The following is a 17889-nucleotide window of genomic DNA, read 5'->3' as shown; positions in this document are numbered from 1 at the left end:
AGGACTAGGGGGCACAGCCTCAAGATAAAGGGGGGGCGGTTTAGAACGGAGTTGAGGAGGAACTTCTTCACTCAAAGGGTGGTGAATCTCTGGAATTCTCTGCCCGTTGAAGTGGTGGAGGCTGCCTCGCTAAATATTTTTAAGACGCGGGTTGATGGGTTTTTGATAAGAGAGGGGATTAAGGGTTATGGGGAGAGGGCGGGAAGATGGAACTGAGCCGCGACAGATCAGCCATGATCTTACTGAATGGCGGGGCAGGCTCGAAGGGCTAGATGGCCTACTCCTGCTCCTATTTCTTATGTTCTTATGAATGTCCTCAAGCTGCCTTTCCAGTTCCTTTACTAGGTCCCGTATGGACTGCAGCTCCACACACCGAGCACAGGTATGGATGTCTGGGAGACCAGGAGCCTCCAAGACCTCCCACATATTGCATTGGCAACAACATACTGGCCTCACACTCATATGTGCCCTTTTTAGAAATAGGGAAAAAAGTAATATAAAAAAAACTTAAAAACTTACCTTGCCTCACCCTTTTTGCTTTGGCCCTCTGAGCCAAAGCCCTTACAGCTCACGCAAAAACAAAAACAAACTTACCTGCTCTCAGTCAGAGCCCCTCTCTCTTTTTGGTTAGAAGAGGAGGGAGGGGTGGGATACTCTATCTGTGTAGAGTGTCAGGTTTCTTCACCTTTCCGATTTATGGGGGTCCAGAGGGAAAAAAAACTACTTCCCTATGACCACTTCCTGTCTCTGATTTAAAATTTTAAAAAAGCTTTTAAAAAAAGGAAACACAGTAACTTACTCACCAGTCTCTCCCTCTCTGATGTGCTCCCAAGGAACAATGAGGTCGATTCTCTGACGTAAGTAACTTTTAAAAGTGTAATAAAACTACTTCCTAGATCTCCCTATGACCACTTCCTGTCTCCGATTTAAAATTTTTAAAAAAAGCTTTAAAAAAAAAGAAACACAGTAACTTACTCACCAGTCTCTCCCTCTCTGATGTGCTCCCAAGGAACAATGAGATGCCAAGATCACTCACTTCATCTATCACTCGTCATATATTCCCATTTATTGTGTATTTCCTATAACTACTTCGCCTCCTGAAATGAGGGGTGTTAAAATCCATTGCCATTTTACTGCCCACTCGAACCACTCTTTCGTTTTGAAGCTTTTAGCTACTTTCTAAACTATCCACTACTCTGCCTGTATTTGTCATCTGCATATTTCTCAATCATGCTCCCCACATTTACATCCAAGTCGTTAATATATAACACATTCAGAAAGGGTGCCAACACTGAGCCCTTGAAGCAATTTTCCATTCACAAGGGCATCCATTGACTATTACCCTTTCTTATTACAAAGCAACCATTTTATCCAGTTTGTCACATTACCCTGTAATTCCATGGGCTTTTACTTTTTTGACCAACCTGTCCTGCGAACCTTGAAATTCCACGCTAAAATCCATGTACGTAACATCCACTGCACTTATCTTCATCAACCCTTGTCACAAAGAATTCAATCAAATTTGAGGTAAGACCTTCCTTTAACAAATCCATGCTGACCATCCCTGATTACTCAATGCCTTTCCATATGACAAGTTAATCCTGTCTTTGAGGACTGATTCCACTAATTTATCCAATACCGATGTACGGCTAACTGGCCTAAAATTGTTTGGCGTTGCATTCAATCTCTTTTTAAACAATGGAACTATGTTTACACTATTCTGGCATCTGCTCTGCATCGAAAAATCATAGAATCCCTACAGTGCAGAAAGAGGTCATTCGGCCCATTGAGCCTGCACCAACAATAATCCCATCCAGGCTCTATCCCCATAACCCCACATATTTATTCTGCTAATGTGCCTGACGCTAAGGGGCAACTTAGCATGGTCAATCAACATAACGAACACATCTGGACTGAGAGAAAAAACCCGTACAGACATGGGGAGAACATGTATACTCCAGACAGTCACCCAAGGCTGTAATAGAACCTGGGCCCCTGGCACTGTGAGGCTGCATTACTAATTACTGTGCCACTGTGTCGCTGTATCCAGTGACAATTGGAAAATCACTGTCAGAACATCTGCTACCTCTCCTCCCTGACCTCCTTCAGCAGCCTCAGAAACAATCCATCTTGCCTTAGCGACTTATCAACTTTCAAGGATTCTCTAACCCTTTGAGTATTTCCTCTCCTACCCAACATCCCAGTGTTCCTCCTGGACTACTAAATCTGCATCATTCCTTTGGAAACAGAGAGACAAAATATTCATTTAAAATCCTTCCCACAGCCTCAGCAACTACACACAAGTTCCTTTTTTCATATCTGATGGGTCCCACTTTTTCCTTAACTTGCCTTTTACCATTAATATATTGTGATGCCAGAGGATTGCCTGTGTCTGCACTGGAGCTACTTGTGCCTTCATCAGAACAGAAGGTTCTCACGACTCATTTCTGGGATGAGAAACTTCTGAAGCAAGGTTCAATAGAGGGTAGATCAGATCCAAATTCCATTTTTAACTCCTAGATAATAGATCTTGAAAAAATTAGCCTCATATTGACATTATAGTGAAAATAACTTGTTTGATGAAGTGTGATTGGGTCAGTGAGTTGATCTCTTCAGTCAAGCCCAGTCCTTGGTTTGAAAGGAGTATATGATGCCAGTAAGTGGATTGATCAAATAACCAGCACAATAACTTGACTTTCAATTTACTAGGCTATGATTTGCCGTTCAGTGGTGAGGTGGCTGGCAGCTGTCATACTAGTGGCAGCCAAGTCCTTGATCTTTTGCTCACCATAGAAAGTTTGGGGACGATGCTGGAAAATCTTAGCATGTTTGACAGCATCTGTGGAGAGAGAACAGAGTTACTGTTTCAGGCCTGGACGATCTTTCATCAAAGCTGAAGACAATAGAAAATAGGATAAGGTTTGTACTATTGTGATGAGGAGGTAGGAAAGCTATGGGGTCTAGATAGAGCCAGTGTTTGGTGGAGACAGGAGAGATTGACAAAGATATCGTGGACAAAAAGACAAAGGAAATGTAAGTGAAGGTGATCATGGGCTAAGAATGCTGCTGATAGTGGTACATCAGAATGTGCAAATGGCAGAACAAAGGTGAGCAGTGTGCCAAAGGACGACCTGAAACAACTAACAGCTGGCCCTAGTGGGGAGGGGAGAAAGTGGTAAGGGCAAAAGGTGGAAAGTGAGATGATTTTTTTTTAATTGAATATTTATATTAATGATTTGGATGAGAATATAGGAGGCATGGTTAGTAAGTTTGCAGATGACACCAAGATTGGTGGCATGGTGGACAGTGAGAATGCAGCAGGATCTTGAACAATTGGGACAGTGGGCTGATGAATGGCAGATGGAGTTTTAGATAAATGTGAGGCGATGCATTTTGGTAGATTGAACCAGGGCAGGACTTACTCAGTTAATGCGACAGCACTGGGGAGAGTTACAGAACAAAGAGATCTAGGGGTAACGTGTTCAAAGCTCCTTGAAAGTGGAGTCACAGTTGGACAGATTGGTGATGAAGGCATTCAGCATGCTTGGTTTCATCGGTCAGAACATTGAATACAGGAGTTGGAATGTCTTGTTGAAGTTGTATAAGACATTGGTTAAGGCCACACTTGGAATACTGTGTACAATTCTGGTCACCCTATTATTAAGGATATTATTAAACTAGAAAGCGTGCAGAAGAGATTTACTAGGATGCTACCAGGAATTGATGGATTGAATTATAAGGATGGGCTGAATAGACAGGGACTTCTTTCTCTGGAGCATAGGAGGCTGAGGGGTGACCTTTATAGAGGACTATAAAATAATGAGGGGCATAGACAATGCCTTTTCCCAAAGGTAGGGCAAAGGTTTTAAGGTGAGAGGGGAGAGATACAAAAGTGTCCAGAAGGGCAATTTTTTCCTCACAGGGTGGTAAATGTTTGGAACAAGCTGCCAGAGGTAGTAGTAGAGGTGGGTACAATTTTATCTTTTAAAAAGCATTTGTGTAGTTACATGAGTACGATGGGTATAGAGGGATATGGGCCAAATGCGGGCAATTGGGATTAGCTTAAGGGTCTTTAAAAAAAAAAGTAAGGATAGCATGGACAAGTTAGGCCGAAGAGCCTGTTTCCATGTTGCAAACCTCTATGACTCGATGACCCTAATAATGAAAATAAATAAAGCGAAGAAGTGAAAATATATAAATTAATGGGTGGAAATGGGGTGAAGGTGGAGGAGATTTCATGGTTTGAAGTTATTGAACTCAATGTTAAGTCCGGAAGACTGTAAAGTGACGAATCAGAAGATGAGGTGCTGTTCCTCCAGTTTGCGTTGGGATTTACTGAAACTTTGCAGCAGGCCAAGGACGTACATGTTGGCACGTGAGCATGATGGTATGTTAAAATAGATCTGGGTCATGCTTGCAGATGGACCAAAGGTGTTCTGCATTTGGGGTCTCTGATGTAGAGTAAACTCAATTGGGCCTGGGTTTGATTCGAGCCTTGGGTGACTGTGCAAACTCCACACATTCTCGCAGTGTCTGCGTGGTTTTCCATCTTGGTGCTCTGATTTTTCTCCCACTGTCCCAAGATGTGTAGGATAGGTGGATTGGCTGTGCGAAATTGCCCATTAGTGTCCAAAGATGTATTGCGTAGATTCGCCATGGTAAATGTGAACGGTTACAGAGATAACATGGGGTTGGGGAGGGATCCTGGGTAAGATGCTTTTGGATAGTCAGTGCAGATTCAGTGGGCTGAGTGGCCTCTTTCTACACTGTAGGAATCCTATTGTAGTATATCTGTTAGGAAGATTCCCAGTTAACGGTTGAATTAAACAATTCAGTAGTTTCAAGTAATTTGTCTATCCAGACTAATAATTATCATGTATGTATCAACATAATGTTTTTATTGCTTTCAGGTTGACCTGTGCTTTATCACAAAGTGTTGCCAGCCATTACAGTTCCACACCAAATTTGAAAAGTTAATGGGGGCAATTCTCTGAGCCCACTGCGCTGCATCTATAGTGCAAAAGCCATTTCACGGGCTCCCTGCTGGGCGCCAGAGCCTCTGCGCGTCTCTCCAGCGTCATCGGCTTGGAGCTACATAAATTATTTAAATCCACATCTTACTATCTAAATGTCATTAGCGGGTCTGGTACTGAAGTCTCCGGGGGTGGGAAGGAAGATTTGGTTGGGGGCGGGGACTGGCCTGGACACACTCAGGGTGTTGCATGGCTGGCAATGCTGGGGTTGCGGACCCACCTGACAAAGGGACAGCTTGTTCTGAAAGCTTGTGGCGTTTGCTACAAATAAACCTGTTGGACTTTAAGCTGGTGTTGTGCAACTTCTTTCTGTTTTTAACCCCAGTACAATGCGGAGCTGGCCAGCGTTCGGGAGGCTAGCAGTGCAGGGCTACTGCGCATGCACCGATTGCTGCTATGACAGGTCAGCGCATGCGCATTGGCCCACTCAACTCTATGCTGCCCACCTCTTCAGTAGAAATAGACCCTGCCCCCTGATTTTCAGAATGATCTGTGCTCATGCACTCTGCAGTGCATAGAGTATGGGAGATTCATTGTGAAACTCCCACTGAAAAAACAGCAGGATTTATTGGAGTTTTTACGCAAATTTGACACTTAATCTTTATGGGAGACTCGCCCCCAGCATGTTGACGTTAGCAACTATGGTTGCTAATTTCATTCCATAACAAAGAACAGCTTCTAATATTTAGCTATCTACCCTGGTTTATTGATTTTGAACTGCAGAGCCTAGGGAGGAGATGTATGATGTTCATTGAACCAACTGAAAGAACGTGGTGATGAAGCAGCACTAACTTTGGTTGTCAGTGAAAAAGAACAAGAAATTTGTTAACCACGCATTCTAATAAAAAAAGATGTTAAATCCATTGAAAATTTATTGACTGTTAATCTGTAACATCAGTTGTTTTGTACTTAAATATTTGGCAAAGCTTTATTTGCATGAACGTATTATCTTATCTAGCTGAGAATACTACAGCCCAAATTGGTGAGGTCTTGGTGAAAGTTCAGCTCAATCGAGCACACCCTGATGGCAAGCCAGATGGTATGGCAGATGTATCGCAAATGCACACTGTCCAGGAGCAAATGACTGTTACTGAAGTTGTTCAAAGCCAAAGCCTACCCACCATGCATGAACTTATATATAACCAAGATAATACAACTGAAACAAAATCTCAAACCAAACAAGAATACGCTACGAAGTCAGAGTCTTATTACAGTCACAAGCAGATGTCTGGTCAGGATACTCACTACAGTGTAGGCCAGGTCGCGAGTCAATTCAACCCAGAACATGTGGATAGCAAAGAATCTCTACACAGCCAGCTACACAGTGCTGTTGTCAAGGCACTAGCCAGTTCTGCTGACCGTATTTCGTCATCTGACCCTTCAGCTACTGGCCAGCAGGGTAAGATCCAATCTTTTTGAATGAAGAAACGCAATACCCTCTAATCAAAAACATTGGGTTCCTGAATCTGATTTATCTTTGTCCCTCAACATGCTGAATCTTCACTATCACTGACAACTGTCTCCATTTTTTGACCAGTTGCTGTAACATCTGGTTGCTAGTGGTGATTTAAATTTTTTCTTTATGGGTCTGTGTTTCCTCTTGGTCTGAGAAGCTCTACAACTGAATTCTTATCTCAAGTTAAGATTATAACCAATCCTAAGTGACCCTGGTTTCCCTGCACTCTTGAAATGATTCTTGTCCTCTGCCTTCCTTTGCATGCTGTAGAGTTTAGCAAAATAGTGGGCTGGAAATTTACATCCTCGTGGCAGGTTTTCCAGCAGTGGAAGTGGCTCGCCATTGACCTGCGGTGGGGTGTTCTGTACCCAACAAAGTCAGTGGCTATTTACCTTACTCACCGGCCGCGTTGTCATCAATGGCAACCCACCACCACATCAGAAACGTGCCATGGGGGATGGAGGGGGAGAAAATCCCAGCCATGGTGTCATTAATCTTCAAAACAGCATTATGATTTGCATGTATTTTTCAGCAAGGCTGAAGAAAGTTGTATGTTTTCTTGGTCAAAGTGTTTTGTCTAATTTACATGCTATAAATGTTTATAAAAGTAGGACAAGAATATTCCTGTGACTTGTAACATATCAATTTGCTAATTAAATATTCAGCTACACAGCTGGAAACTTCAAAACCATAGAGCATACTTGTTAAATCGTGTGGGTGAGCATGTCGAATTTAACTTCACATTGATTTGAATGTTGAAACTTCTACAAAAGGTAGTATTATACAGATTGTTACAGGGGTTGCTGCAGATGAGTACACATGTCAACTTTAAGAACATAAGAAATAGGAGCAGGAGTAGGCCATCTAGCCCTTCGAGCCTGCCCCGCCATTCAGTAAGATCATGGCTGATCTGTTGTGGCTCAGTTCCACTTTCCCGCCCTCTCCCCATAACCCTTAATCCCCTCTCTTATCAAGAACCCATCAACCCGCTTCTTAAAAATATTTAGCGAGGGAGCCTCCACCACTTCAACGGGCAGAGAATTCCAGAGATTCACCACCCTTTGAGTGAAGAAGTTCCTCCTCAACTCCGTTCTAAACCGCCTCCCCTTTATCTTGAGGCTGTGCCCCCTAGTCCTACTGTCTTTTTTGAGCGGGAAGAGTCTCTCCACCTCTATCCTATCCATCCCATTCATCATCTTATACGTCTCAATGAGATCTCCCCTCATTCTTCTAAACTCTAACGAGTACAAGCCTAGTTTATTCAGCCTCTCCTCATAGCTCAATCCCCTCAACTCCGGTATCAGCCTAGTAAACATCCTCTGCACTCCCTCCAGGGCCAAAATATCTCACTTCTCTGATTTGGGGAAGAAAGCACAGTTTTTTTTAAAATATTTCTTTGGTCAAACAAGTTGTAATAGACATTTCAGTAAACTTTGCCATCAGATAATTTATTTCTATGCCAGCTAACCATACCAGGAGTACCAGAGGGCACAGTTGGCTGGTCAGCTAGTTTGTGATGCAGAGTGACGCCAACAACATGGGATCAATTCCCATTCTGGCTGAGGATATTCATGACGCCTCTGCCTTCTCAATATTGCCCTTCGCCTGAGACGTAATGATTCTCAGGTTAAATCACCACCTGTCAGCTCTCCCTTTCAAAGGGGAAAGCAGCCTATGGTCACCTTGGACTATGGTGACTTTACATTTAACAGAAGGGAATGATATTAGGAAATCTCGGTTATCCAATGGGCTGTTGCCCTTCATGGAGTGCAACGGAGACTTTGCTGCCAGCTTGGATCTAAATCAGGATTAATGACCAGGATCATTCACCTGTTTATACAGGATGCCAACAAAAATAAATTATCATACTTTTGAATGTAGCCACTGTGCAGGAAAAAGATCAAGGAGCAAACATTGTGCTGAATTTAAACCATTTTTCTCTTGTTTTCTCTCACCTTAATCTCAGAGCTTTTAGAATCCCAGTCAGTGGAGGTAAAAGTCAACGACCAACAGAGTCCTGCAGATCACACACCTACCCGCACTCCTCCCAGCACTCCCACAAAATTAGATGATGGTAAGATTCACTGATCAGTTAAGGTTCTTTAATTTAAAGCATGGTGATTTGTAATTTTGTTTGACTTTTGATGAAGTTATTTGTGTGTGCGTGCGTGTGTGTGTAACTTTCAAAAAACTGCTTTGTCTTTTAATTGGGCAATAATGTACAAGAAAGTGTGCATGACCTTACTATATTTATTTGGGGAACAGCAGGAATTTGATAACTGCAGCTGTAAAACTGGAAATCAACTAAATTCCAGTAGAAATTTTGCCTGCATACTTGCAAAGGTAGCTTCAATCAGTGATATGCTTTGACTTAAATCAGTTGAGAGGTTCTTATTTCAGTATTGTTGAGTGAAATAATCAACACTCCCAAAATATAAGCAATCTGAAGCATAAAGAGTATGTTGCACACCTCTTGTTCATTGCTGCTGTTGGATTACACCTCTGTCAGAATCTCCAGCAAAAGCAATTGAGGCTGAAATTGACTCTTTGCAGAGGTGGGTGGAGGCAGGGAAAAAACAGCTGGATAAATGTGTGGTTAAGAATAGTATTGGTTCTGTGCTGCTGAGATGACTGGGGAAAAAAGGCAAGACAAGGTAAAACATTGTAAATGTGATGGATGAATAGTCTGCAGTTTTTTGTTGTCAAAAACCTTACAATAAAACCAAGACATTGTGCATGTGTTTTGCACATTTATTTACAGAACTTTTTTCAAATTTAGTGGTTTTCTTATTTTTGACATGATGTGCTTGGGAGAAATGGGTGCTTTTAAACCTGTATTTCCAAACGTTGTTCACTAGGGCTTTTCCTTGACCATTTGTGTCTGAATATTTTCTAGACTAACTGATATTGGTTGCTAATGGTTAATCAATAACTCAGTTATAGTTGTATCATATAACTGCCAGGATGATAGAAGATGAACTAAATGGACATTGCTCTTATTCCATCCAAAAATCCCTGTTATGTAGACAAATTAATTCTCCATGAGTAACACTCTACAAATAAGAATGAAAACATTTCTTGGGAGAGAAATGTGAGCACATCATAAGAACTCATTGCCCCATTTAATTCCTTCAGGGTATTTCATATTCACCCGAACCACTGAAACTGGAAATTTTTCCTGTATAGGATACACCTCTGAAGTGTAGCATTCCCTCACTCCACTCCCGTATTTAACTAGAATTAAATATCTTTCAATTTCTGGTATGAGATTCAAACCAGAATGTAACAACTTAGAAACAGGAATGCAATCATTTCAGCTAAACTGGGTGACACAGCAGTTAAGTGAGAGCAAAGGCCACCATAGTACAGTGGGTTATTTTCATCCAAGTCTGTGGATGATGATTCCACCATGGATTCACGCTAACACCTGTTTATTCTTTAAGGAACATGCATGCCTTTCCTTATGCCCATAGGTAGGGGAGCAAGTTGTACTGGAGGCAAACTCTGACTCTCAATTTCCTTCTCGTTGATTGGGAAGCATTTGTGTCAAACTATCCCTCAGGAGATTAGGTGGGTTTGAGTCCACTATAAATTGGATTGTATTTGGGTTATTGGGGAAATTGACCTCGAAGACCCCCTTATTCTATGCATTATTTAGAAAAGGTGATGAGTACAAGTTCTTGGAGGGAAAATCTAAAGATTTAGGGAAAGTGGTAAAAGAAAACATCTGACCCCAATTTGACCTGCATTGTGTTTTGTATCACCCAAAAATATACAAACATTTTAATTTATTTGGAGTCCAATTTGGATTTTGGACCAGATTAAAAGTCCTTTGAATAAATTCTAATAATGGCACAGAATCATGTAGTATTTTCAGCAGTTAATGCCACTGTTGGTTATATAAAATGGTGTAATCTGATTCATGTATCTGTGCACCTTCTGCCATGTTAGAATCACTGTCCTCTTGTAGTTTTTTTCATTCACTGATCTCACCTGATTTCTCTGTTCTGTAATAATTGTATATTCTGTTTTTTTTTGTTTAACACAAACGGCTGTTATGAATGCATAGATTTTTCTTCTTGTGCTTTTTTTTCCTCCACCCACCTTCCTGTGGCTGCATTACAAACAGGAGCTGGATGTGCTAAAGAGTACCTGTTACCATAGTAAGTATTGTGCATTCATGTATAGAGCTGCTTCTCTTAACCTTGCGAAACTTGCGTGCATGGCTTTCAGCTTTCACATTCCTGTTTTCACTTCCATTTCCTACTGGTTAATTGCCTACTTTAAGCTGAAACACCTTCCTGAAATTTTAGACATTTTGTTTTACTTTATCCCTTTGTTTTCTCACAAGGACCAGCGTATATTAATTTTTGATAAGAGAGTGCACAACTCTCTTGGCTATCAGATAAGTTTCCAGTATCATTTTATTTAGACATCTTGTATTCTGAGAAGAACATATACCTTTCAAATGAATTTATTAATGTTGTTTAATTTTAAATCCCTGATGGATTTTTGGATTGTGTGTACACTGAACGATGTATGGTAAATCCTGTACCTGATTTTCAATTGTAAGTCTGTTTGTTAACACTTTATTGCTGAATATGTTATAACATTCCTGCATTTATAGTTCATTTTTAAATATTACATAATATGACTGATTCTAAAGTATACTGTACAAAATTTCAGGGATATGAACAAAATACTGCTTAAATCTGCTGACTTTTAAAGTGTGTAAGTACCATAACTAACTGACTAAATCAGGTTTCAGAAAATGTCTGCAAAGCTGTCTAACCCGTTGACAATTCAAGCAATGACTTCTTGACAGGCAGGCTAGAAATTACATGACAATGTTGCAATCAAATGTCTAATTATTCAAATGATGTTTCTTTGTCCATTATTTTACTAGGAATAAACTCATTTAAAATTAAATTTATTAGCTCAGTTAAAATAGTGGATAGAGGAGGGTCAGAAACATCTATCCATGACACTTGTTTGAGTTAAAAGTGCAATAATTGAAGATCACTCCTTTGTGTGGTGGTTGGGGGGAGGGTGGTAACTAAACCAAGAATTTCCGTTAACCGTGGAGATCTGTGAGCTTGCTGCTGCTCTGTACCAAAGCTGCTGCTGCCGCCCTATATTTTGTTTTCCTTTGTCTTTACTTGGGCCAGAGCGAAGTTTGATATGATCCTTAACTTGAGAAAATGGAGAGGTTTAGTTTATGACCAGAATTGTGCAGGACACCTCTTTAACAAGCCCTGAGGTTCAAATGCTTTGTCACTGTGGCATTGCATTGTGACTGGATGGACAGGGAAATGGGCAAAAGAACCAATGGTATGTAATTAGAGGTCGTATATATTCTATAATCAAAGGCAAATTCAGAACGGATGTTAGGAGTACATTACATAGAATCATAGAACCCTACAGTGCAGAAAGAGGCCCTTCAGCCCATCGAGTCTGCACTGACCACAATCCCATCCACTCCCTACCCCCATATCCCTACACACTTACCCACTAATCCCTCTAACTTACACATCCCAGGACACTGAGGGGCAATTTTTTAGCATGGCCAATCAACCTAACCTGCACATCTTTGGACTGTGGGAGGAAACCCACGCAGACACGAGAATGTGCAAACTCCACACAGACAGTGACCCGAGCCGGGAATTGAACCCAGGTCCCTGGAGCTGTGAAGCAGCAGTGTTAACCACTGTGCTACCGCGTCGCCCCTAAGGCAAAACTATTTAATGTATCTAAGAAATGGCCATTTGTTGCTTTGAGTCACTGACCTGTGGGTAATTGAGCTATCATGGAACAATTTATCATGGACCAACTTAGCTTTCACCTCTGCACTCATCTTCTAAATGGAATTAAAGCGATCAGCTTTTATGAAATGTTGCACAATGCCATACAATGGATTGACACTACTGGAGAGATTCTCAAATATTAAGGGGATTAGCAGAGTAAATGTGTGGGATTACAGGAATAGGACATGGTGGGATGTGGTTGGTACAGACTCAATAGGCCGAATGGTGGCCTTCTGTACTGTAAGGATTCTATGATTCTATATTGCTTTTAGTAACTGGGAGATTGATTCCTTCCATTAATGATATAGTTCATTTGACTTAAAGTTCTTTGCAAGATATATTAGTGGTGAAGAAAATTTTATTTTATGAACAAGTCCAGTATTCCCTCACTCACCCAGGCTGCATTTGAAACAAGTCTTGTTGTGATTTGGTACACTGCAGGACAGGATGTGATAATGAAAGACTTGCATTTACACAACCTCAACCAAGACCTTACAGCAAATGAAGTGTTTCTTTGCAGTTTAATTGCTGTTGTAAAGTAGGAAATGAGGCTGCCAATTACAGTCTTTTATGAATGCTGTTGGTTGAGGAATAAATATTGGTTAGGACATCAGGAACAATTTCCTTGTTCTTCTTCAAAATAATGCTCAAAAGTGTTTTACTTTTACCTAAAATGGCAGACAGTGTAAGTATAAAATCTAATTCGAAAACCTGGCACTTCGGATAGTACAGTACTCCCTCACTAGTTCGTTGTATTCAACATGAGTCTCTGGAAGTTGATTAAAGAAATTATTTCCTTTTTCTACTTTTTGCCTTAACCACTCATGCCATAATAATGAGTTCCACATCACTGACACTGACTAAATCCTGAACTATTCCATATCCTTTAGATGTTAAAATAATTGTATATCCCTCGCCCAAGAGTGGAATTGTTTCTTTTCAGAAGCATAGCAGTGATTTTGTGTAATTATGCTGCTGAGGAAGTGCATTAACATTCTACTTGATGCCATGGCTGTCTAAACAAACAACAGGACAGCGCAGGAACAGGCCCTTTAGCCTACCAAATCTGTGCCAGCACAGTTACTTCTCTAATCTAATATTTTCTTGCCTCTACATGGTCCGTATCTCTCTATGCCCTGCCTATTCATGTATTTATCCAGATGCCTCTTGAATGTTATATATCTGCTCCACCACCACCTCCGGCAGCACGTTCTAGGCATTCACCACCCACTGAGAGGAAAAATTGCCCCCTTATACCTCTTTTAAACTTGCCCCTTCTCACTTTCAACCTGTGCCCTCGAGTAATTGAACCTGGAAAAAAGCCTCTGACTATCCACTCTATCCAAGTCTGTCATAATCTTTTAAACCTCTATCAGGTACCACCCTCATCCTCCCAACACACCAATGAAAACAAACTCAAGTTTGGTCAGCCTTTCCTCCTAATCCATATCCTCCATAGAGTGATAGAGATTTACAGTATGGAAACAGACCCTTCAGCCCAACTTGTCCATGCTGTCCCTTTTTTTAAAACCCCGAGCTAGTCCCAATTGCCTGCATTTGGCCCATATCTCTCTATACTCATTTTAGCCATGTAACTGTCTAAATGCTTTTTAAAAGACAAAATTGTACCCGCCTCTACTACTATCTCTGGCAGTTTGTTCCGGACACTCACCACCACCTGTGAGGAAAAAACTGTACCTCAGGACACTTTTATATGTATCTCCCCTCTCACTTTAAACCTCTGCCCTCTAGTTTTAAGAATATAAGAACATAAGAAATAGGAGCAGGAGTCGGCCATCCAGCCCCTCGAGCCTGCCCCGCCATTCAACAAGATCATGGCTGATCTGAAGTGGATCAGTTCCACTTTCCCGCTGTCTCCCCATAACCCTTAATTCCCCTGTCTATCAAAAACCTATCTACCCATGACTTAAATATATTTAGCGAGGTAGCTTCCACCACGTCAACGGGCAAAGAATTCCAGAGATTCACCACCCTGATCTAAACTGCACCCCCCCCCCCCCACTTATCCTGAGGCTGTGCCCTCTAGTCCTGTTGTGCTTTCTAAGCGGGAAGAATCTCTCTACCTCTACCCTATCCATCCCTTTCATTATCTTATATGTCTCTATAAGATCCCCCCCCTCATCCTTCTAAACACCAACGAGTACAGACCCAGTCTATTTAGTCTCTCTTAGTCCAACCCCCTCATCTCCGGTATCAGCCTAGTGAACCTCCTCTGCACTCCCTCCAAGGCCAAAATATCCTTGCGCAAGTGCGGCAACCAAAACTGCACACAGTACTCCAGCTGCGGCCACACCAGTACCCTGTACAGTTGCAGCAAGACCTCCCTGCTTTTATATTCCATCCCCCTCGCTTTAAAGGCCAGCATTCCATTTGCCTCCTTGATCACCTGCTGCACCTGCAGACTGGGTTTTTGCAACTCGTGCACAAGGACCCCCAGGTCCCTCTGCACCATAGCATGCTGCAGCTTTTCGCCCTTTAAATAGTAATCCCTCCTGCTATTATTTCTGCCAAAGTGGATAACCTCACACTTGATAACATTATACTCCATCTGCCAGGTCCTTGCCCACTCGCTTAGCCTATCCAGATCCCTCTGCAGGCTCTCCACACCCTCCACGCAATTTGCTTTTCCAGTCATCTTCGTGTCATCAGCAAATTTCGTCATCCTACACTCAGCCCCCTCCTCCAGATCATCTATATAAATGGTAAATAGCTGAGGCCCCAGCACCGATCCCTGTGGCACTCCACTAGTCACCAACCGCCAATTAGAATAGCACCCATTGATACCAACTCTCTGCTTCCTATTAGACAACCAATCCTCTATCCACGCTGACACCTTACCCCCAACTCCGTGCACCCTAACCTTCTGTAGCAGCCTTTTATGAGGGACCTTATCATACGCCTTTTGAAAATCTAAAAACACCACATCCACCGGTTCCCCTCTGTCTACCGCACTAGTCACATCCTCATAGAAATCCAATAAATTCGTCAAACACGACTTCCCCTTAACGAATCCATGCTGCGTCTGCTCTATCAAACCATTCTTTTCTAGGTGCCTCACTATTTCCTCTTTGACAGATTCAAGCATTTTTCCAACTACAGACATTAAACTAACCAGCCTATAGTTCCCTGCCTTTTGTCTGCTACCTTTTTTAAACAGCGGCGTAACATTAGCCGTTTTCCAATCTTCTGGCACTTCCCCGGAATCCAGTGAATTTTGGTAAATAATTACTAAGGCATCCACTATCACCTCTTCCATTTCTTTTGGAACCCTGGGATGCATTCCATCCGGTCCTTGTTTAGACTCCCCTGCCTTTGGGAAAAGATATTGACTATCTAGCTGATCAATGACCCTCATTATTTCATAAGATCACCCCTCAGCCTCCTGCATACCAGAGGAAAAAGTCCCAGTCTATCCAGCATCTCCTTATAACTCAAAGCACCAAGTCCAAATAGCATCCTAGTAAATGTTTTCTGCACTCATTCTAATTTAATAATATCCTTTCTATAATAGGGTGACCAGAACTGATCACAGTATTTCAAGTATGGCTATACCAATGTCTTGTTGAAGTTGTACAAGATGTCCCAACTCCTGTATTCAATGTTTTGACCAAATGAAACCAAGCATGCTGAATGCCTCCTTCACCACTCTGTCCACCTGTGGCTCCACTTTCAAGGAGCTATGAATATGTACCCCTAGATCTCTTTGTTCTATAACTCTCCCCAATGCCCTACCATTAACTGAGCATGTCCTGCCCTGGTTCAATCTATCAAAATGCATCACCTCGCATTTATCTAGATTGAACTCCATCTGCCATTCATCAGCTCACTGGCCCAATTGATCAAGATCCCGTTGCAATCCGAGATATCCTTCTTCACTGTCCGTTATGTCACAATCTTGGTGTCATCTGCAAAGTTACTAATGTGCCTCCTACATTCTCATCCAAATCATTAATATAAATGACAAATAACAGTGGTACTAACACCAATCTCTGAGGCACAATGGTCACAGGTCTCCAATTAGAAAAACAACCCTCTACAACCACCCCCTGGCTTCTGTTAAAAAGCCAATTTTGTATCCATTTAGCTATTGTAACCTTGGATCCTGTGAAGTTTAATCTTACGCAACAACCTACCATGCGGTACCTTGTCAAACGCCTTGCTAAAGTCCATGTAGACAACATCAACTGCACTGCCCTCATCTACTTCATTACCGCTTCAAAAAAACTCAAATTAGTGAAACAACATGATTTTCCACTCAACGCCATGTTGACTGTCCCTAATTAGTCCTTGCGTCTCTAAATGCCTGTAAATCCTGTCTCTCATAAGAACATAAGAAATAGGAGCAGGAGTAGGCCATCCAGCCCTTCGAGCCTGCCCCACCATTCAATAAGATCATGGCTGATCTGAAGTGGATCAGTTCCACTTTTCCGCTTTCTCCCCATAACCCTTAATTCCCTTGTCTATCAGAAATCTATCTACCCATGACTTAAATATATTTAGTGAGGTAGCCTCCACCACGTCAACAGGCAGAGAATTCCAGAGATTCACCACCCTTTGAGTGAAGAAGTTCCTCCTCAACTCCGATCTAAACTGCTCTCCCCGCCTGCAGCCCCCCCCCCCCCCCCCCCCCCCCCATCTTGAGGCTGTGCCCTTGAGTCCTGCTATCCTTTCTAAGCAGGAAGAATCTCTCTATCTCTACCCTATCCATCCCCTTCATTATCTTATACGTCTCTATAAGATCCCTCCTCATCCTTCTAAACTCCAACGAGTACAGACCCAGTCTATTTAGTCTCTCTTTATAGTCCAACCCCCTCATCTCCGGTATCAGCCTAGTGAACCTCCTCTGCACTCCCTCCAAGGCCAATATATCCTTGCGCAAGTGCGGCGACCAAAACTGCACACAGTACTCCAGCTGCGGCCTCACCAGTACCCTGTACAGTTGCAGCAAGACCTCCCTGCTTTTATATTCCATCCCCCTCGCTTTAAAGGCCAGCATTCCATTCTCAAAATACCTTCCAACAACTTGCCCACTACAGATGTGAGGCTCCCCAGGCTTTTCCCTGCAGCCCTTTTTAAACAAAGGCACAACTTTTGCCACCCTCCAATCTTCAGGCAGCTCACCTGTGACTATCAATGATTCACAAATTCAGATAAATCCCCAAGACCTGATGAAGTGTATCCCAGAGCATTGTGGGAGGCTAGGGAGGAAATTGCAGGTCCCATAGCAGAGATATTTGAATAATCGAAGATAAGTGAGGTGCCTAAAGATTGGAGATAACAAAGAAGGTAGATGAGGGCAGTGCAGTTGATGTTGTCTACATGGACTTTAGCAAGGCTCACAGGCCTGTTATTTCCTGGATTGTCTCTTCTGCGCTTCTTAAACAGAGGAACAATGTTAGCTACTCTCCAATCCTTTGGCCCATGGCTAAAGAGGATATAAAGATTTTGGTCAAAGTCTCTGCAGTTTCTTCCCTCTCCTCGCATTTGAGCTTGCAGTTCTCAGAGCAGGAGATAGTATATTTTTGTCACAGTTTAAGATGATCACATTGGAAACTGGATGATTCCACACAGGAAA

At 42.1% G+C, this 17889-nt stretch overlaps 1 protein-coding gene across 3 annotated transcripts in view; it reads left to right on the top strand.

Annotated features, from left to right (window-relative positions):
• add1 (adducin 1 (alpha)) overlaps window positions 1-17889 on the top strand; it is a 189609-nt gene that overhangs the window by 165886 nt on the left and 5834 nt on the right. For 2 of the 3 annotated variants that reach the window (XM_080182512.1, XM_080182514.1), the window contains 2 exons: window positions 5992-6432; window positions 8456-8563. In XM_080182512.1, coding sequence (XP_080038638.1) covers window positions 5992-6432; window positions 8456-8563 — 549 coding nt within the window. Of the gene's footprint in view, window positions 1-5991; window positions 6433-8455; window positions 8564-10618; window positions 10653-17889 lie in introns of all 3 variants that reach the window. The other variant, XM_080182513.1, reaches the window with a different exon arrangement.

This window comes from Carcharhinus amblyrhynchos, unplaced genomic scaffold (assembly GCF_965287045.1).
Source record: "Carcharhinus amblyrhynchos unplaced genomic scaffold, sCarAmb.v2.hapA scaffold_61, whole genome shotgun sequence".
NCBI classification, from domain to species: Eukaryota; Metazoa; Chordata; class Chondrichthyes; order Carcharhiniformes; family Carcharhinidae; genus Carcharhinus; species Carcharhinus amblyrhynchos.
Note: the sequence above shows the minus strand (reverse complement) of the source record. Positions and strands in the feature narration are given on the sequence as shown.